Consider the following 21815-nt stretch of genomic DNA (forward strand, 5'->3'; position numbering starts at 1 on the left):
AAGTTGTGGGCCAGTCCACCTCCCATATTTGAGGGGAGGTGGCTGGGAAGTGAACCTCCTCAGTTCCAGCAGTGCCCCCGCCCCTCCCACCACCCCTGCCCATGGAATGCTCTGCCCAGGCAAACTAGCCTGATGTCTCCCCCCCGCAATACTTTTTATTCTACTTTTATTTTTATAAATGAAATAAAGAAAACCAACAACATAATCACCATCTACAGTTTCCATATTACAGTATTCTTTGGAGGACACAGCAACAACCAAACAACAAAACAAAAAAGGAAATATAAAAAGGAAAGAGAAGGAAAACAGAGAAAGAACAGGAAAACAAAGGGAACAAGAAAAAGTATTTTTTTTAAAAAAGTTACATAAAAGGGTTAAATTTAAACTCCCTTACACATAAACTTCAAGTATCACTCTACTTAAAAGATTATACCATTACCAGTATTACAATTCAGTACAGCCTAGGTAATCCATCTGATTTCAGTAACATATCCGCAGACTTATAGCAAGGAAGCAGGCATATAATTTTTTTCCCCTAGCCATACAGTGCTTTTCAACTAACATATAATGGTAAAGCTTTCTTTTAGCCTCACTAGTTTTGCCTTTTGGGAAGCCTGATGTCTTATTTGATGCCTTTCCAACACCAGGTAAAAAATTCTATATTAACCCAGGATTTTGCATCTGGCTTTAACTATGCTGGATTTTTTAACTGCTTTATTCTAACGGTGGCAATGTACTGTGCTTAAAATTGCATTTTTACCCTGCTTTTCAATTAACAACGATTCAAGGCAACTTTGAACTGTTCACTAATTTTACAGACTGTTTGATATTAGCATAGGCCATCCTCCAGAGTGGAAAGACTGGATGGTGTCCTATACCGCAACTGCACCTCCACTAGTTCTTTTGCACTAGTGGAACGGACCGTTGGCGCAACAGGAACCAGCCGTTCCTAAAATGAGCACTGAAATGAGCGGCGGTGCTCGTTTCCAGAACTGAGCAGGTGAGCAGAACTCCCTTCCGCGAGTTCCTCTGACCTGCCCCATTCCAGAAATCTGCTGATCGTTTCTGGTTTTTCAGGATCTGCGAGTTCCTGTTGTGCTAGCAGTCTATTCCACTAGCATGGGGACAGGATAGGATACTGCCCAAATGAAGGACGGGGTACAATAAAACAAAACACACACAAGATTGGGCTAAGCGTGGCTCCATTATTAATGGAATTCATGCTGTTTTTGCTCTTTCCTTTACTCCAGTGTTTTCTGTACATTTTTTTTGAATGGGTTCTAGTTTCTCTGTTGTTGTTCAGTTGTTAAGTCGTGTTCGACTCTTCGTGACCCCATGGACCATAGCACGCCAGGCCTTCCTGTCTTCATCATGGGTTATTTATTGCATTTAGCATAATATCTGCAAGCTGCTTTTCCCCCCCAAAGCGCCCTCTAAGCAGCATACAACAGTGAACACCATGCTAGAAATAAGCATTAAAACAATACCCTAATCCTTCTCCGAAGAGCAACAGGACGCACAAATGCGTCATCCGCAACAGAGTCAACCTAAAACAACACTGACGGTCCTCTGGAAGGCTTGAGAAATGGCCCGAGCAGCCTCCTAGTTGAGACAGTTCTACAGCCTTAAGCAAGAAAGCCCCATCTCCCGTTCCTCCCAGCCACACTTCTGATGACAGCGGGCGCAGAGCTGAGCCAGATCTCAATGGAGGAACAGGAGCACACGGTATTCGACATTTTGCGTAGATATTGTTTTAAGCAACAACCCGTCAGCTGCCCTGGGTGCCATGCGGTCAAAAGGCAGGGTGGAAATATTTTCAAACAAACGAGATGGAAACAACACATGCACAAACCTCTTGCTTTAGCTCAGCGTGTATTTTTTGCCGCTGCCGCCACCCCCACCCCCCGTTCCGGCTACCCACGCGCCTTACAGCACGGGTGCAGCAGCAGCAGCACCACCAGACCGGGGCCCGCCTGGGGGTCCCAATCCTGCCCTCAGGGCCATACCAGATGCCCCAATAAATTCCCCCTGAACGCTTGGTGCTTTCCTGGTTTTTGCGCAGGGTTTTCCCCCCATTCTAGAAGGTTGAAATGCCTCTCCCAGGGCTTAGTTACTGGCAGTAGGAGCTGCAAGTTAGCTAGCTGGGAGAGGCATATCTAGCTATCTCTCTAGCTATCTATTTATTGCATTTATGCCCCGCCTTTTTTCCTCTTGCACAGAACCCAAGGCGGCTTACATGATCCTCCTCCTCTCCCTTTTATCCTCACAACAACAACCCTGTGAGGTGGGCTGGACTGGCCCAAAGTCGCCCAGTGAGCTTTCATGGCTGAGTGGGGACTAGAACCCGGATCTCTGGGCTCCCAGTCCAACACTCTCACCACTATGCCACACTGGCTAAAACATGCTGGTATTTCCTGGCCTTGTGCATCACTGGAACGTGACCCCTGAGAAGGGCTCTTGGGCTGAAAGAGGTTCAGCGCCCCTACTTTACAGTATTGTGCATGCACAGCACTACGGAGAGGAGATGCCCTGTACAGGCGCGCCTCTAGCCTCTCTGAAGCAGCAGGGGACGGATCAGGTGTCAGCCGCTGTACCTTGTTGTCATTCCCGCCAGATGCCAGGAGCTGGTGGTCTGTGGACCACTTCAGCCCGCACACTTCCTGCCTGTGGCCTTGGAGGCGCCGCTCGGACTGCAAGGGAGGGGTCCGGACGTCTCGCTGGAGGATCATCCGGTCCCGACTGCCTGAGGACAACTGGTCCGCGTTCCACGCCAGGGCACCTGAAACATGGAGTTCAACGCGCATTAGCGTGTGTGTAAAAATGACGCTCCTATGAACAGGGATCCCGCAGAAGTGCCCCTGCTGCCACCGCTGGCCGAGCTGCCGTGAGAGCAGCCTTCCCACACCTGCTGCCCTCTGGATGTGTTGGACTACAGCTCCCAGCATGCCCCAGCCAGGGCTAGAATCATAGAATAGTAAGGCTGGAAGGGGCCTGCAAGGCCATCGAGTCCAACCCCCTGCTCAGTGCAGGAATCCAGGTCAGAGCATCCCTGACAGGTGGCTGTCCAGCCTCGTCTTGAATGCCTCAGGTGTGGGAGAGCCCACCGCCTCCCTCGGTCATAGGTCCCATTGTTGTATTGCTCTAGAGAAGGCTGTCTGAGAGGGAAGCCACCAGTTCTGTGAAGGAAGCGATGTTAGTTTGACGGGTGGAAGGATTCACAGAGGGCTTTTTAGGGACGGCTGTTCTGCTTGGTAAAACAATTCCCTTCCCAGTTAAGAGGGTGGGGCATATGTGTGTGGTGCTGGGAAGATATGTGGCATCCAGTCTGTGAGGACAGCCAGCTCCTAACAGTTAGCAAAAGGAGAAACCTCAGCAAACAGGAGTTGGCTAATGACCATAACGCCGCGCAAAGGTTTTTTATTTATTGTATTTTTATCTCGCTCCTCAGCCAAAACAAGGCTCCTGGAGCGGCTTACAATCAATGAACAAAGAAGACAGTCCCTGCCTGCAGGCTTACAATCTAAAAAAGACACGACAGACAAGGAAAAGGCAATGCGGAGGGAAGAGAGAGAAATTACCAAGGGAGCTGTTCGGCGACTATGAAGATACCAAAATGGAACAACTGGATGCTTGAAAGGCTGAGAACCCCTGCTCCTCAGAACCCACAATCACCAACTAGACTGTGCATCTGTCACAGCTGCTTGAACGCTCTCCAGAAGCCTGGGTGGAACTTTTGCAACTTCATACATCCTACAGCCTTAATTACATAGGAAGCTGCCTTGTACCAGCTCAGAGTCTTTGTCAATCCAGCCCGATAACATCTAATCTGATCAACCTGGAAGCAGCTCTCCAGGGTTGGGGGCAGGAAAGGGTCTTTCCCCTGATCCTTTGAACTGGAGCTATCAGGGACTGGACCTGAGACCTTCCGCATACAGAGCAGATGCTCTACCACTGAGCTACAGCCTCTCTCCCTGGTCTTTTTCATGCTTACTGTCATTATAATCACAATTCTTTGTGGTTCTCTTTTACTCATGGGGTGGACTTGTGTTTCTGTGCAGAATCCACCCTTTCTCCCTGATATAAGACTAACATTTCAGGTTGCTGTGTGGGTCTAGTAGGGGGAAAAACCCCAAAAGCAACGGTAGTGCTAACTGACAGCAGCGCTTTTTCTTTTCTTTCTGTTTAAACAAAACATAGGACCAACTAAAACATCACAAAGCAACGAGCAAGCTTTTCAGTTCCTAACATCCAGCCTGACAGGATTCAACAACACCCTTATTATTTTAATGGGTCCTAATTAAAAAACACCCGCAACAGTTTGTATCCTGCTTTTCAAACCAAAAAACAAAAGCTTAACAAGAATAAAACCATCAACATTCAGAGCATGAAAAAATAATTGAGAAGAACCAACAAAATTGCCAGCAGTTAAACACAAAATAATTCAAATCCTAACAGCCCTGGAATAGAACTATTTTCACGTGACACCTAAAAACTAATAAAGACGGAGAAGGACAGGAGAACCCCCTGAGGGAATGCATTCAATTACCACAGGAGTTTCCACCGAGGTGCCCCTTTTTCAGGTCACCCCATGCTGCTCTTCCAACAGAAGCACAGCATGGAGTGGGGCTGCCATAGATTATCTCAGCATGTGGACAAGTTCATAAACAGGATAATTTATTTATTATTTATTATTAAATTTATTAATCGCCCATCCAGCTGGTCACCCAGCCACTCTGGGCGATGTACAACATACAATAAAAACAATAAAACATTTTTTTAAAAATACCCTAACCCACCCCAAATGCCTGCCTGAACAGCCACGTTTTTAATGCATGACGGAAGCTCATTAAAGAGGGGGCATGACGGAGTTCCCTAGGGAAGGAGTTCCACAGAGCGGAGGCCACCACAGAAAAGGCCCTCTCCCTCGTCCCCACCAGTCTAGCTGTCCTGGCTGATGGGACAGAGAGAAGGCCATCCGAGGCTGATCTTGTTAAGCGGCCTGTCTGGTGCTGCTGGAGGCGCTCCTTAAGATAGGCTGGGCCGGAACCATATAGGGTTTTAAAGGTCAAAACCAACACCTTGAATTTGGCCCGGAAAACAACTGGTAACCAGTGCAACTCCTTCAGCACTGGAGTGATGTGATCTCGCCGGCGGCTGCCTTTAATCAGGCGAGCCACCGCGTTCTGTACCAGCTGCAGCTTCCGAACCGTCTTCAAGGGTAACCCCACGTAGAGCGCATTACAGTAGTCTAAACGAGAGGAGACCAGGGCATGTACTACCGATGGGAGCAGTTGGTCGGGAAGGAAGGGGCGCAGCCGCCGTATCAGATGGAGTTGATACAGCGCTGTCCGGCTCACAGCTGACACCTGAGCCTCCATGGACAGCTGGGAGTCCAAAATGACCCCCGGGCTGCAGACCTGGTCTTTCAAGGGTAGCTGTACCCCATTCAACACCAGGTCAACATCCCCTAGCCTCCTCTTGTCTCCCACCAAAAGTACCTCCATCTTGTCAGGGTTCAGCTTCAGCTTATTCCTCCCCATCCAGCCACTCACCACCTCCAGACATTTGGACAGGGATTCTACGGCCAACCTTGGTGAAGATTTGAATGAGAGGTAGAGCTGCGTGTCATCCGCATATTAATGACACTGCACCCCAAACCTCCTGATGATAGCCCCCAGCGGCTTCACATAGATGTTAAATAGCATTGGGGAGAGGATGGAACCCTGTGGCACCCCACAAGTGGCCATGGGTCCGAAACCTCCTCTCCCAGTGCTACCCTCTGGTACCTGCCGGAGGGGAAGGACCGGAACCACCGCAATACGGTGTCCCCAATGCCCAACCCCTCCAGGCGGTCCAGGAGGATACCGTGGTCAACGGTATCAAAAGCCGCTGAGAGGTCGAAGAGAACAAGGAAGGAGCATTCGCCCCTATCCAGAGCCCTCCTCATATCATCTACCAAGGCGACCAAGGCCGTTTCTGTCCCATGCCCAAGCCTGAAGCCCGACTGAATACGACCTAAGAGGTATTCCAGACAGTTTAACCCAGTATTATGGGAGGATGGGATTTGGAAGTTTGCCGCCATAGTGACATCACATGTGGACGCTGACCAATAGATGCTTGTAATGCCAGCAAAAGAAGAACCCATTACCACATGAAGAAAAACTAGTATTCACGATGGAAAAGGGCCCATGACATCCCTAGAGAGAAGATAGTTTAAGGCTACAGTTTACACTACTGTTGCTTCTGCATTTCCACCCTCCTAGCATTTCATTGCAAACAGCAGTCTGTCCATCTCACCCAGTTTTCCTTACCCACTCTGGCCGTATGACCCTCCAGCATAGAGAGCTTCTTTCCTGCTGCGGCATCCCAGATCTGTACGAAACCTTTGTGGGTCCCAACTGCAACCAAATTGCCCTAAAAAGAAACAGGACGCAAAGTAGAGTTCACAGATAAAGATGCAGTCACAGCCGCAGCATCTGGAACATTCATCTCTGGAATCCACAGCACCACTCCAAACAACCCTGAAGATTTTATTTATATGTATGTATGTATGTATGTATGCATGTTTTCACTCTCCTCTCACCTACCGAGCACTTAAGGTGTTAGAGAACATACGACAGGAATGCATTCACTCTGCGTAATGTTTATGCAGGTCACCAGATCCCGCATTTCTTGACATAGCTTTTTTGTATGCTCAAAATAAAGAAAAAAATAACACATGGTATTTCTTTTAGCAAATTGAGCATCCACAGAAAGTGGGCTTGTGCCAGGTCAGGTGATATTAGTCCACCTGGCCCAGCATCCTCTACTCAAGGCGGAACATGTGAGTTAATATCCTTTAACAGGAGACTGAATTTAACTAGGATTGGAGCTGGGACTTTCTGCTGTCAAAGCATGTGCTCTACAACTGAGCTATGGCCCCAAGAGCAATATACTGCGTCAGCCCAGGGGGTCCATCTGGCAGAGATGTCCAGGAGCAGTGAGAGGACATTCCCAGCCCCGTTACACAAGATCCCTCCAACTAGAAATGCTGGGGCCTGAACCTGGGACCTTCTGCATACAAAAACTTTATTTGGGGAGAGAGCACATATCTGAACCCTCTCCAAATGTAATTGTTTTTGAATACCCCACCTTTCACTCCTAAAGGCACCGTTTCCCCCGTAGCCCTTTTTTTAAAAAACAGATTAAAACAGATTTACTCAGTCTCTCCTTTAGCATAAGTTTAGCCATGAGGAACACGGAGGAATATGAAGGGCGCTGAAAATGTTGCCAAGCTCCTTCTCTGACTGGCGGGTTTTCAGCACCACGTGCTTTCAAGCATACGGTGACAATCATGAGTACGAGCTGTTTGCCTTTTGGTTCTTGTATTAATTTAAAGAAAGAACAGAACTTTGGTCACTGACTGAGAAGGTTCCTTCCAGTTTGGTGTGACAGAGTCATCCAACAATGGGAAGTGACAGATCATTGCTGTAGTTGTGATCCAAAGCTCCTCCTCCCTCCAGCATCAACATAGCCCAATGCCTCTACTCAGCACTTCAAACCATGGAGGACCTCAAGGTGCCAGATGTCCCCATGACAGCTGTCCTTTCTGGGGCCATCATGCCTAAGGGTAGGGAAAAGAAGGGAAAAGATATATGCAGGAAGGAAGATGGGGATCCTTGTTCCTCTCTGAGGAGCATGGCAGCACAGCTTCATCAACCAGCGAGCCAGGGAAGGCTGTAATAGTTAAATCAGCAACTAAGGTGCGGTTTGGATGCCTGTCACACCAAACCACAAGGAACCTTTGCAGCAATTGACCAATGTTCCATTCCCAGTCTGGTGCGAAGAGGCATTCAACACTGGGATATATTTAAGGGATATAGTTAAAAGCAATTAGGGCAGGTAATTTGAAGGCTGAATTGTAACCCAAGGGAACCACCTGTTGTAGTACCCTCCTGTCAAATATCATCTGTGCAGATGCGTAGGCAGCAATCTTATGTCGAATGCTGGGTCTCCAACCTGGTGACGGTGGGTACCAGTGTGCCCATGGACATCTCTCTTTGCACCCACCAGGCTCCCTGCCTGTTCTGATTTCTATTTATTTCTTTAAGGAACACCTAACCGAGAGCCTGGCATGCTGCAAAATGAAGTGCTGCCCTCCAAGGCCATCTTTAATTGGGCTCAAAAGAGTGGTTTTGCATTTTGGAGCTCAGGCCCCACCTCTTCCTTGTACTTGGCTTCTTGGGCAGATGACTTCTCTTTCAGCCTCACTAGTTTTGCCTTTTGGGAAGCAAGTATTTTGTAGCCAGCTGAATGGTAGCCATTTTAGGAACAGGCAAGCCCCTCTACAGCAGCCATTTTGTGGCTAACACTCAATGTTCCAAATGTGCCCACTGACCTAGAAAGGCTGGGGACCCCTGCCTAACCTCACCCCCACTCCGAAGTGCTGGGGAAGGGGTGCAGCCACAAGACTATCATCTGCAGTCCAGTATTAGGAAAGTGGATCCCCACTGGCCCATTCAGAAGAGGTGACTTCTGAGGAGGAAGAGGGAGAACCATCAGACCAGGGCCCAGTCGAGGACGCATTGTGACACCAGATTGTTTTAGCAACAAGGATTTCTCCCCGATGCCAAAAGCCATTGCTAGCCTAGCCTTATGAGCAACAACTCCAGAGAAACTTCAGCCAGCATCCAGAGCAGCCGCAATGTTTCTAGAACCAAAACCAGCTAACAGGGAGGGGCCTTTTCCTTCTTGTATGAAGCTCATGAAAGCGAAGTGACCGTACCGCTCCAGACCATAAGCGGCATCAACACAGGGCGAGGCTAGAAGAAAAGTAACTTGTACAAGAACTTATGTACAAGGCAGAGCTGGAGACTGAGTTCCAAACACAAAACCACGCATTTGGACCCAGGTTTTTGCTCCACAATGCATTTCACAGAAGGCAAAGCGATTGGGCTCAGAGACAAGTAACTTTGCCAAGGAATTCGGTACAAGGCAGAGGCAGCGTCTGAGCTCCAAATGAAAGGTAACACTTTTGCCCCCACAAGATACCCATGAAACAGAATTCAAGCTGGTGATTCTCGGAGATAACCACACACCCAAATTTTCACCAAGCGCACACACACACCACACACAAAACTGAGGCAAAGCACACACCATGCCAACCTCTCGCCCCATAAACCCAGGGAAAACATACATCACACAAATACACACACAGAAACACACCAGTTTGCACACAAACCAGGTAACGAGGCAAAACACATACACCTCTGGCGAAAGACCCCCGTCCCTCGCTTTAGCTGCCTGGATTCTTCCGGCTTACCTTTTCCTTTTTTCTGGGTGGCTGGACAGGTTTCAAGACAAAGTCCTGGGCTGAGGTGACCCACCGTTTTTATTTTCTAAGAACGCCTCAGGTGCCCACTTGGGACCCAGAGACATTTTTGGAAATAAAGATGGTGCTGGAGGCCAGGGCTTTGTAGCATGCCAGCTTCCCATTCAAACAAAGAAACAAAAGGAGGGACAGGAAGCCTGCTGGGTGCCAAGGGAGATATCTCAAAACACAGTGATGCCTACAGTTACCAAATTGGGGACCTCAAGGTTAGTGTGCTTATGGCCCAGCTTGACTCAGTGGCCCTGTTCAGACACACATTAGGCTAACCACGGTGCATGGTGGTTACCGCTAACCAACTGCAAGTGCTACTGCCAAATGTGCAGGTAACCATGTTCCACAATGTGGTTAAACTAAGCATTCTCTAACTGCCCTTCCTCCTGCAGGAGCCTGCAGTTCTCCGGATGGGTGGCCATGCATCCCAGCGGCTTCTGTGCGGTCGCCCATTTTGGTGCTTGTCGTGTTACTCCTTCTTTGGCCATTCTTGCCACGGAGCTCTGTGGCAGCTGACAATGAACCACAGAGGTTGTTCAGACATCACGCTAAGCCATGGTAGAGCCCACTAACCACCTTGCAGCAAGTAGTCAGTGAATGTGGTTAGTCCATGGTTAATAAGCCACCGTGGTTGGGGCAGACGACTGTTCAGACATCATGTTAAGCTAACATGGTTAGCTCAAAACTCCTAACCACCACGGCTTAGCGTGATGTCTGAACAGGGCCATTATGTCTTCTGTCTAGGTCTGGGAACAAGCAAGACGGAGGCAGCTGAAGATGGCACCCATCCAATCCTTTCCCAGGGTTTCCTTGCTCTGCCCTCTTCCTGCTCCTGCTGAAGCTGGCCCGTGAGCTCAGTGAGGACCGCCTGTTTAATCCGTATGCAAGTCATTTCTTCAGCAACTGAATAACTTGGCAGTCTTGGGGAAATGCTGTAGAGTTCTGGGTGCCTGAACTGCAAATGTGAGAATCAGCAAGGCCTGAGCTTCTCCAATTTACACCTCATGAGCATTATTTCTTTCTTTGTTTCCCCTGAACAGGAGAAGTGCACTTTTTTCTTCTTTTTAACAGTGCACCCATACAGATTAATGTGTGAAAATGCATATCCCCCCCCCGCCCCCGTTTTTTAAGTGCCCAATTTTCTAGCAAACGTATCCATCGAAATCGATCACAAAGCTCAGGAATGTGCAAGCTTTGGCTGAGAAATGTGCTCCCATTTGGGGTTGTGAATGGGGCAAGTTTTGACACTGAATGAACGGAAGTGAATTTCTCATACATCCCTAACCTAAACTGCCTTTGGGCTCAAGTAATATTTATTTATTTATTGCATTTATATCCCACCTTTTTTCCTCCAAGGAACTCAAGGCAGTGTACATAATCCTCCTCCTCTCCATTTTATCCTCACAACCACCACCCTGTGAGGTGGGTTGGGCTGAGAGTCTGTGACTGGCCCAAAGTCACCCAGTCAGCTTCCATGGCCAAGTGGGGACTAGAACCCGGCTCTCCGAGCTCCCAGTCCAACACTCTAGCCAACACTCTAAAATATTAATTTTAACATGATGTTTTTATCCTATTATCCTGTCTGCTGTTCACCGCTCCAAGATCTAAATAAATAATCTAGAATAGTGTAGGTCACTAAAGATGGTGCCTGATTTGGGGACAAAAAACGGGAAGAGCTGGGGGGGCTGGCTGAGATGGCTTCCTTGTTCCTGGTCTGACGAGACTGCATCTCCACCTGGGATCTTACGTAGCGGATCGGGAAGATCTTGGGCCTGGGAGGTATTCTGGCAGCTGTGCCAGCGCTGGAGGGGTCTGAAGTCAAAACTTTCCTGGTGCCGGGAGTTGGAAAGCACAATGTCGTCCAACAACTCCAATGCAGTATTGGCCACATAATCTGTAAATAGGCCCTCAGAGCATCTGCATCCAGTGTGATGGTGAGTGGCAAAACTGCCATGAACATGTCCCAGCTCACCAAAGGTTTCCTCTAGAATCTCCCCCTCCGTAGCTGCGTTGTCCACAATAGCGCTACAAGCGAGGTTTTTTTGAGATGTCTGGGAGCGGTTTGGACTCCTCACGACTCTAGTAAGCCTAGCTGCCTGTGTTGTCTACTTGCACATTGCCTTCTGTCCTGTTGGTGCCACATGGATGAAGAGAGGGGGATGGAAGACAGAAAGATGGAGAAGAGGACAAGCTGAAAGAGGTAAATTGTATTTTAAAATAAATGAGGAAAGAACAAGGTTCAGAGGAGATCTAGGTCAAAGTAGGGTATGAAGTTGTAGAGGTTGTGCTGCTAAAAAGCCTGAGCTGCTAGAGGAAGAGACAGCACAGGAGAGGCAGCTTTGTCTTGGGCGATAGGCCAGGACAACCTAAAGGAGGAGCCATGGATCATAACTGCTAGGCAGAAGATCTGTCACGTAATCCCCTGCCGTTCCTGGGCTGTGTGAAGACCCAGTGTGAAGACGTAACCTTCTCACACCGAACTGGGAAACTCTATTTCATGTCTAGCGTTGCAGTATGCACTTTTCCTGTGCTTGGGCAGAACTGAAGAGCTCCAAGCACACTTCTTACAAAGAGTTGGTTCGACCATTACAACGTGGCCCGGAATGTTTTGTCATGTGTCTCAAATAGCAGGATACTGACCCGCTCTGACCATCCCACGGAGGTAACTGAATCGCCTTCCACAGAGAGGTCGCAGAGCCGAGTCACCTTGAGGGAAAAAATGGAGAGACCAGAGAAACAGGAATCAGCAAGGGAGTCCTACAACGGCACTGCTAAAAGGGCACTCGGTATTAACTCGGGAACCTCCCTCATGTAACCTCATGTGCAGCACAAATTCCTTGAGAAGAAGGGGAGATACTTTAAGAAGAAATTCATATCCCTCTCCCCATCCCTGCCCCCACCCCTTTACCTGGCTTGTGCAGGCACTCCAGAGGTAGACGCAAGTCCCAAGGCCGACACTGAGGACATTGAGAGATGACCAGTCCACCAGATTCAAGTAGAAGTCGTCCTGCAGCTCTGGGGCATCCAGAACTTTAAATGGGATCTTGGAGATCTTCCTTGTTGGCTTTCGAGGGGACCGTAGCAACTTTTGGCTGTTGTTTGGGGGTGGGGGGGAGAAGGAGATGTGAAAAAGGAAACGCTGTTCTTTCCACAAACATATCCCAGAGCATGGTAATATCACTTCCTACAGATACAGAGAAAGTGAAAATCATCTTTAAAAAGGTCAAAGGGCCAAAATGTAGGAATACTTTCTGAAACCAGTGTTAAGTGGCATTACTGAAAACAGTTAAATGTTTTGGCATACCTTCTCTCTCTCCCCTCTTGCTCTAGACACACACAGAATAAACACTGCTGGTTAGCTGCAAGTGGTTACATGGAGAGAGGGTTTTCCTCTGTGGCGCAGCTAGGGATGAACCTTGGGGGGCAACGTTCAGGGCCCCATAGCTCAGCCCCCCCCCACCTCCAAATGACCACCCAGAGTGGCAAGTGCAGATGAAACTCCATTTTATTCCTGTAGTCACTGTGGTGTTATTATTTGAGTTTAAAATGCAAAACCGCATGTTCTGGGATAAATCCTTTTTTAATCATTTGGCAAACAGTTTAGTCATTCTAACAGACCAGGAATGTAGAAGCAGCTTGAAAGCATGGAATGGCGGGGGGGGGGGGGGACACGCTTGTTGTATGCTTCAAAAATTAATACATGGCCACCCCCCACACACACACACACACACACCACATCCAGCTCCTAAAATTACCTAGCGGCACCACTGGTTTCCCAGCAATATTCCTAGAAATTTTGTTTCCTGGCTCCCCAAAACACTGCCCTGATTCATAAGTCATATACACCTCCCATGCCAACAAGCCAGCAAGCAACATTTGAAGGGATTTGTGGGGAGGGGAGAGAGAGCAGGCAACCTCTGGCCACCCAACACACCTTGCTAGCACATCCAGCCACTTTTGTCCCATTTCCCCCCTCTTCTGCATTGCCCAAGACAGTGGGGGGGGGGGGGAAGAGAAGACAACAAAATAAAAGACAAAGGTGCACCTCCAAAACCCCAAATATGAATCATGTTTCTGTTTTAGTTTCTTCTCCCTCCAGTCGCCAAGCGAACAGGAAAAAGATGAGGAGAGAATCCCCCCACTTTCTGCTCCCTCAGGTCAATGGGAGGGAGGTGGAACAGGGAGGGGGAATCACAGCATCTCTCAAGGGGGTAGATTTCACTCCAGCCCCTCCTCCACCACCAACCCCCATCTTACAAACACTGGCAGAACTGTAATTCCGATTAGCCTTCCAGTTCCTAATCTGAGGTACAAAAATAGCTCCAGAGAACCCTCGCCCCATATTCTCCCTCTCACTCTCACACACACTCTCACACACACACACACACACACTCTCTCTCTCACACACACTCTCTCTCTCTCTCACACACACACCCCACCCCCCCACCCCCCCCACCCACACCCACAATCACCAGAAGGGTAGCCAACCTTTTGTTGCTGACTGGGGAGAGAGAATATGGCGAGACTTCATTGCTGTCATCTGGGCTGGAGCGTTTCGTGGTGAGGGAGTACTAGACAGACAATGAGGAGGAAAGTAAATCCCCCAAATTAGCAACTAAATTAGTATCACCCCCAAATTCAGGAATTATGTGCTGAACCTCTTGCCCCTCCTCCAAGAAAATATCGGCAAACCCCACCCATCATTTTGGCGACGTGATCCATCCAGTCTGTCTTCCCACCTTTGTAATCCCTATCTCCTGCTGGCCAATCTAGGCTCTTCTAGGGAGTGTCTAGAGAGAAGATAGGGTGTGATCTCAGCATACAGGGGCTGGGTAACTTAACAGTGAGACAAGGGTTGGGTAACTAAATTGGGGTAATGGACCAGATGAAGCCCTAGCCTGCCCTCTACGAGTCAAATGACATCAGACGTTGAAGTTCCGCCCCCTGAACTCACTGGATTCCCAGCCGATGAGCCAGATGGACGATCCACTTGATGCATCGGCCAGGGGAAAGCACCGTGCAGGTAAAGCGGCACCGAGCAAGCTGGTGTCTGGAGGAGTGCTCCAAGCGCCAATTTGGCCAGAACACTCCGCCTGTGCAGCATCCTCCCCAATCAGGAGGTGCCATGTGGGCGAGTCCCTAGGATCCTCTGGAGGGATCCATGAAGGCGCCATGGCCTGGACGGGAAATCTCTCTGGGCTAAATGAGGCCCATAGAACAGAGGCATCTATCTATCTATCTATCTATCTATCTATCTATCTAATTTTTATACCGCCCAATAAGGGCGGTATAAATGACATCAGCGGTTGAGGTTCCCTCAGCTAGACAGATTGACTGACAACGCAGACACCCAAGGTTCTCATTTATCCACACTACTGGGTTCAGTTTACGGGAGTCATTTTAAGCGCTTAAGTCCTGAACGGCCTGGGGATGGAATTAATAGCTTAAGAAGCATCTTCTTCCAGCCTGCTTGACAGCTTTGCTTCTCCAGTGTATGAATGTGGAGTTTGCATGCTTCCTATGCTTTTAAAATTGGACTGGGCACTCTATGGTACCATCAAAAGCTGCATGTGCTGTTTGTGCCATATGTGAATGTTGCAAAATTCCTTAAGGAATGCCTGCTCCTGCATTTTGTTTCTCATCCTTTGATGGGTGCTGCCAAACTCCAGGTTCCCTTAATTACTGTGGTGAGATCTCTGCAGGCATGGAGGAGGGCTTTTTTCTTGGGATGACAGACACATCCTGCTTCCTTCTGCCTCCCCTTTGTCTGTGTTTCCACTGTGCCAAAGTTTAGATTGTAAGCTCCTTGAGGCAGGGACCTCTCCTCTTCTACTCTGTAAAGCACTCTATGCATGTTTTTACTATAACCTGCTAGAAGACATCTTTAGTTTCCATCATTCCATTACTTTTTTTCATTTTACATGCATTCTTATCCCCTGACTAACATGATGTGGTGTTTTTTTGGGGGGGGGGGAGGGGAGCTCCTTTTATCTGATTCAGGGCACAGTACAATATCAGAAGTATGGTGGATGATCCTCAAAGATAAGCCTGTCTTTAGCTTTTGGACATCATAGCTGAATAGGCCCTCAGTTTGCCTGGTTTTCCTATTTTATGTTCCTACTGCTGTGTGGGGTTTGGGTTTTTTTTTTGGTTTTTAAGATTATCTCTGTGGTTGTACGGTTTATTTTTTTGGTCTATTGTGGGTTTTTTAAATATATTTTTGTTCCTTTTTATTATTGTCTATTGCTTTCATTTTACTGTCTTGTCTATTGCTTTCATTTTAATGTAATTTTAATTGTACAATTTCAAAATGGTATTGTATTGTTTTATAGGAAGTCAGAATATAAATCATGAAAATAAATATTACTGTGAAGAGGCTCTTCTTCTCAGGTGTGGAGGGCTGCAGCCTCCTGTCCTCTGTCTGGGGGTCTTGCACTTTCTCAATTCCAGCTCCCAAGAGCTCGTTCTTTAGCAAGGCTGAATAAGCTAGTCCATCTGCATGGTCAAGAAACGTGAAGAAGCCTTATGAAAGATGTTTAATTTTTTTAAACAGAAGTAATAAATTACAAATGAGAAAACATGACATAATATAGATGCAGAATATATACTCATAGGAAGTTTGTAAGACACAGAATAGGTGACGGTAATAAAATGTAAGGTACGGTTAGTAATACAATAATCTAGTCATGAAACATGCCATGTTTTAAAACTTTAAATGTGTAATATTATTAGGAATATTAACATCTTACCAATATTAGAGTTAATATTCTTGGGCTGCAATTCTTCACATTTACTTTGGATTAAGTTTCACTGAACTCAATGGGGCTTACTTCTAAGTAGAGATGTATACAACTCCACTGTTAAGGACCTAACAATATATTCCTCAAGCCGACCAGTAGACAATATTATTTGGAAAACTGTATGCAATATCTGTAAAACCAATATTTCCTATGCAATATTTCACAGAAGAATGCTTATCCTAATAATTGATAAATTGATTCTACCTCTGGTAGAACTTATTAATCTTCCTGCCCTTCTCTAAACAAGGTGTATGGCAAATAATATTAAGATCCTGCTTAGCTATCTCAAGATGATAAACACTGGGAGACCTTCCTCCAAGATAGCACCTTCCACAGGAAACTAGAAGCACCGCGGCTTAACACAAAATAAGAGATGCCTGGATGCAACCTACCAGAATTCACCCTGAGAGAATACAGACATGCAAACAAGAGGCAGGAGTTGATGTCTACCTTTGCCATTGTCCGAGGTGACATCTTTTGCTTTCCTATTTTGACTTGGAGACTTTTCATTTTCCTGAAAGCACAGATAACAGGGACAGATGCATCTGTTTTCAGAATCCCCAGCCTGTTCTGGGCACCCTTTCTTCTTTAGTTCATCTGCCAAAAGCAGGGTGGGCAACTTCCAGGGGTCATTTTTGTCCCCTGAATCCCTGCTGCAGGCTGCATTCCACAGGGCTCCCTTCCCGATATATGGATTGGGAAGACTGTTTCCTTCTGGTACATTTTTATAGGGATTGTTATCTGAATCAACAAGGGAAATACAAGCTCAAACTTGTCTGCCATCATTACCTGGCTACCTATTTGCTACCAGACCAGGTTTAAGGTTCTAGTACTAGTGTACAAAGCCCTAAACAACTTGGAACCAGGATACCTGAGAGAGCACCTTCTCCCTTACCAACCTGCCTGGTCACTGAGGTCATCGGAGGGCATGTTCCTGGTGGTTCCACATGGATCCATGCCCCAGCTGGAGTCCCCCAGGAAAAGAGCCTTCAGTGTGGTGGCACCCTTCCTGAGGAACTCCCTGCCCCTGAAGATCAGGCAGGTGCCAACCCCGTGTTGTTTCCAGCGCCTCCTGAAAACAGCACTGTTCCAGGAGGCATTCTTTAACTGATCAGCCACATTTTTTATTGGCATTCTGTTTTTAAAAAGCCTAAGTTTAATCTGGCATTTTAATCTTTTTATTCCTTTACTATTTTACCTTTTATGTTCATTGCTCTGAAACCTACTTTAGATATGGAGTGGTGTATAAATACTGTAAATAAAATAAATAGTAACTGCTAATTTTGTGACTAGTTGTATTTATAAATATAAATATATAAAATAGGGAATATCTATAATAGAGATATTTTGGACCCTATAGTGGGCTCTCCCACACTGAAGGCATCCAATATGAGGCTGGACAGCCACCTGTCAGGGATGCTCTGACTTGGATTCCTGCACTGAGCAGGGGGTTGGACTCGGTGGTCTTGTAGGCCCCTTCCAACCCTACTATTCTATGATTCTATGATCATTACCAACTTAAGCTTACTTTTGTCTTTAATATTGCTGGATCTCAGTCAGTTTATCATCAGAATTGTAATGGAACGCTCTTTGGGAATCAGAGAGAAATTCTATGGTCTCTGGCCGGGCAAGTGTCCAAGGGACCATACGATGGCTCGGAAAACCCCTTCGAGACCGCAGACAGCACTCCGAACTTGGAAGGGGGAGTCAGAGATCTGACCTCTGCCTGCAAGCCCTTGCAGCCATTATGGAGTGAATTGTGCTGGCTGCCTCTCCAGCCTCAGAAAGTCGGGGGAAAGGGTGTGTTCGCTAGCCCGTCTAGCAAAAATAAAGGATACCAGAGGATAGGGAGGCAAAGTCTGCCTCCTCTGCTTCTCCCGCCCTGTTGGCTTCAGCCAGGTGGGGCATATGAGTCTCAGAAGCTTCCGAGCAATTGCACCTCAAGATGACCTTTCCCATACTTTGATTAATCTTACGCGGTCTACAGAATAGATGTTACTCCGTTCTTATTGACCCTTAGGAAAATATTCCCCTTCAATTATGTACCAGTAGATATTCTGAAATTTTCTTTCACTACCCCTGGGACTTCATATTAGAACCCTGGCTCAACTTTTTGTGCTGCGACAAATTGCCAGATCGCTAAGAAAATTCTGGCTACACTTTCTAGACAACATTCTAAATTGAAAACAGAAGTAGCACCTCTACTAGTTATTAAATTTAGATCCTTCTATAAATGCCTTATTCTTTTTTTAAAAATTAGAATACAGTGGAACCCAGCGGGAGGCCTTGGGTTCAGCTACCACTGAAATTAATGAGTGCACTTTTGGGGATGTTGCTGCCTATGGTTTGACCAAGGTAAAAGGGATTACTGAGACTCAGATTTCTATTGATGATTGGACTAATTATTTTAGTCAGTTACATAGCTCTTCAACACTTTCTTCTCCCTTTGTAGAGCAAGGAGTCGGGATCCAGTAATTTCATCTACGGTCAAATGTTTGATTGGTCTGAAAAGGTCAAAAAAGGCTTTTGCCCCCAGAATGGTTTAAAATGTATTCCAACTGGTGAGGCTCTGTCCTTGCTAAATTATTCACCTACGTTAATTCAACAGACTTCGTTCCTCCAGGATGGAACCTGTCTGTGGTTTACTCTATTTTTTTAAAAAAGGTAATCCCTTTCTTCCTCAGAATTATAGACAATTCAAGCATGCCACAGCAAGCAATGCTGGGGCATGCTGGCAGTGTAGGCCTTTTCTCTGTCTAAACATGCATAGGATTGCGCCCTTAGTCTGTTGGATATGCCTTCCAAAATATATACTACCTATCTTCTTAATAGGTTACAGGAGTGGGTCTATCTTAAGAGTATTTGGTATGAACAGCAAGCTGGCTTTAGGAACTCCTATTCCCCTATTGATCATTGCTACAAGATCTCGTATGGGAGAAGGCAGTTCTGTCCTTCTATTATGCTTCCAAACTTTGGATTTTAGAGTCTGTCTCTAGGCATCTTTCCCTCCCTCTACCCTTACAAGCCAAGTTGTTTTGCGGCAATGCTCACATTTATCCTGTGGAAGCTGATGCTCCAATTTGCTCCAGCTCGGGAGGGAATGAATCTGTCACCATGTTTACTGGGGGAGGAGACAGGGGAGTTCGAAGGCGTCAGAGTTCTCCTCATATCTGCAACCTGGAATTTTGAAAGGGGGCAGGTGGGAGAAAGCAGCCATCACAAACACATAAAGATGACCCACAAAATATCGGGGGGGGGGATGGTTTTTCCACTGGGACAGTATTTTACTTATGCTTAGTGATGTGCAGAAACGAACACAAAGTTCTGTAGCCAGAGAAGAAAAGCTGGATTCCAGAACCTGTATAACAGGATGTCAGCTGGGCACATTTGCATAGTTTTTCTTATTTCGCAGAATTTATCTTTCGTATTATAATTTATATAGCACCATTAACATGATGTTTTACAGAGAAAGGATGCAATCCTATATGCACTGACTGACTTCTGTATAAATGTATGATTGTGCAAAACTATGAGCAAGGGTCCCTTACAGACTGAATGTCAATAGATGAGAGAAAAAACGCAGGGCTGTGCAATAGAGATTTCTCTTACATCTCATATTGCACATTTAATAGTATCATTCCATTAAGCAGCTCACCATTGGAGCACATTTTTTTGTTCCTATGTAAAGCATTTTGTTCTAAAAACCTGTTTAAAGATTCACATTTCCCAGGCTGCTCTTTCTGTAGATAGGATTAACTGAGCCTGAACCTTGTTCATTTTGTACCGATTCATTAAAATGTGTGGATTTGTTAAAGGAAATCCAAGAAATCTACCATTTGTAGATACCTGCATGAAAGCATCTTTCTTCACTGGCGAGAAAGATGACATAGGAGTGGAGATGAGGGACTGCAAAGGCAGTATTAGAGCTGGTTTTGTAACTCAAGTTCACCCACCCCAAATCACCCTCTTATATGGTGCTGCTTATATGGGGAAAATAATTTTGGTTTTATTTGTCTCCCTCTTTTAAAAAATGAGCAACTGCACAGAGAAAGAGAGGGCAAACAACAGCTGGTCAGTACCCCCAACCTTTGGAAACAGCTGAGAAGGGCTTCTGTCAGGGCTGGTGAAATCTGCCCCCCACCCTCCTCTGGAAGGAGAAATGTCTTGAAAATACAGGGCTGTCATTATACTTGAATTATGTAACTCACACATCTGCAGTAGATTAGACCTGTTCTCCACATAAGCAGTAATTTCTACGCAGTGGCAGCGTGACTGCTTCTATCCAGGGATGTGGGGTTTCCGGAAAAATTTGAACTGGAAAAATTTCCAGAAAGTCTTCCAATGCAAATGAAGTTTATTTGCATAGGAAAATTTTCAGTTCACGTCAGAAAATGTTCCGATGCCTTAGAGCAGGTATGAGCAACTTGCGGCCCTCCAGAGGTTTGGTCCTGTAACTCCCATCATCCTTCGCCATTGGTTATGTTGGCTAAAGACTGAGGGGAGATAAGATAACGCTGTTCAAGTACTTGAAAGGTTGTCCCAGAGAGGAAGGCCAGGATCTCTTCTCGATCCTCCCAGCGTGCAGGACACAGAATAATGGGCTCAAGTGACAGGAAGCCAGATACCGGCTGAACATCAGGAGAAGCTTCCTGACTTTTAGAGCAATCCAACAATGGAACCAATTACCTAGGGAGGTGGTGGGCTCTCCCACATGGGAGGCATTCAAGATGAGGCTGGACAGCTGTCAGGGATGCTGTGACTTGGACTCTTGCACTGAGCAGGGGATTGGACTCGATGGTCTTATGGGCCCCTTCCAACCCTACTGTTCTATGATTCTAAAGCTGGGAGTCACAGGTGAGTCACAAGTTACCCATTCCTGCACTAGACAGATCTAATTTAACATGTTTATTTTACTTGTATTCAGTAAACAAAGCTAAAAAAGGGTAAGATGGAGAGGCCAAAATTGCTTCTAATGCTACTCCCGCCCTGCTGGCAGCAGCCTGGCAGGGCATGGGATACTTAGAAGCCTCCGAGATCGCAGGCTTCTGTATAGTGGGTGGCAATCCCATAGAGCTGTACCCTAATGTTAGCTACCCAAACAAATGTGCATGGTATGCTGACAACCACTCCTATTTCAACAGAATTCAACTCTCTTCCACTTCCACTAAGGTTGTTGGAATGCCTTCAGTTTCGCTGTCACTATTTATTAGTTCCATTTCACTCGGAGACATGTATGTACTTCACTGACATATATGTATTGTCTGACATACTTGCTGAGGATGATCACCTGAAAAACGTTAATTGCAACTTTAAAACAGCCAGGCTTGCCTAATACCGTATTTGCAATTGGCACACATTGTTACTAATGAACTTCTGAAATGGAATGCTTTCCAGAGAAATATAAAGCCCTGGAAAATTTTCTGCCCCACATCATTGACTATGGTATCATTTCTGAGATGGGCTACCAGAACAGTGGTGATTCCACCTGGCCATTTGTAAAGCAAACATACATCCAACCCCAAATTGCTAATTTCCTTGCTCCCTCCACTGTCTCTTCCTTCTGCGTCATGCTCCTCTTTTAAAGTTATAAACCATTCTAGAAGGTCACAGTCTTATTTTATTCCTCGTGCAGCACTGTGTACGGTTTCAAATGC

At 46.5% G+C, this 21815-nt stretch overlaps 1 protein-coding gene across 2 annotated transcripts in view; it reads right to left on the reverse strand.

Annotated features, from left to right (window-relative positions):
- Positions 1–21815, reverse strand: part of FZR1 (fizzy and cell division cycle 20 related 1) — a 34574-nt gene that overhangs the window by 3633 nt on the left and 9126 nt on the right. For both annotated transcript variants that reach the window (XM_084825981.1, XM_084825982.1), the window contains exons 3-10: positions 19213–19338; positions 16612–16675; positions 15729–15856; positions 13850–13932; positions 12270–12453; positions 12002–12067; positions 6312–6414; positions 2595–2779 (exon numbers count right to left, since the gene is read on the reverse strand). In XM_084825981.1, coding sequence (XP_084682107.1) covers positions 2595–2779; positions 6312–6414; positions 12002–12067; positions 12270–12453; positions 13850–13932; positions 15729–15856; positions 16612–16675; positions 19213–19338 — 939 coding nt within the window. The remainder of the gene's footprint in view (positions 1–2594; positions 2780–6311; positions 6415–12001; positions 12068–12269; positions 12454–13849; positions 13933–15728; positions 15857–16611; positions 16676–19212; positions 19339–21815) is intronic.

The sequence above is a fragment of the Heloderma suspectum genome, chromosome Z (genome assembly GCF_057233095.1).
Source record: "Heloderma suspectum isolate Gila_16-S chromosome Z, 16-S_ref, whole genome shotgun sequence".
Lineage (NCBI taxonomy): Eukaryota > Metazoa > Chordata > Lepidosauria > Squamata > Helodermatidae > Heloderma > Heloderma suspectum.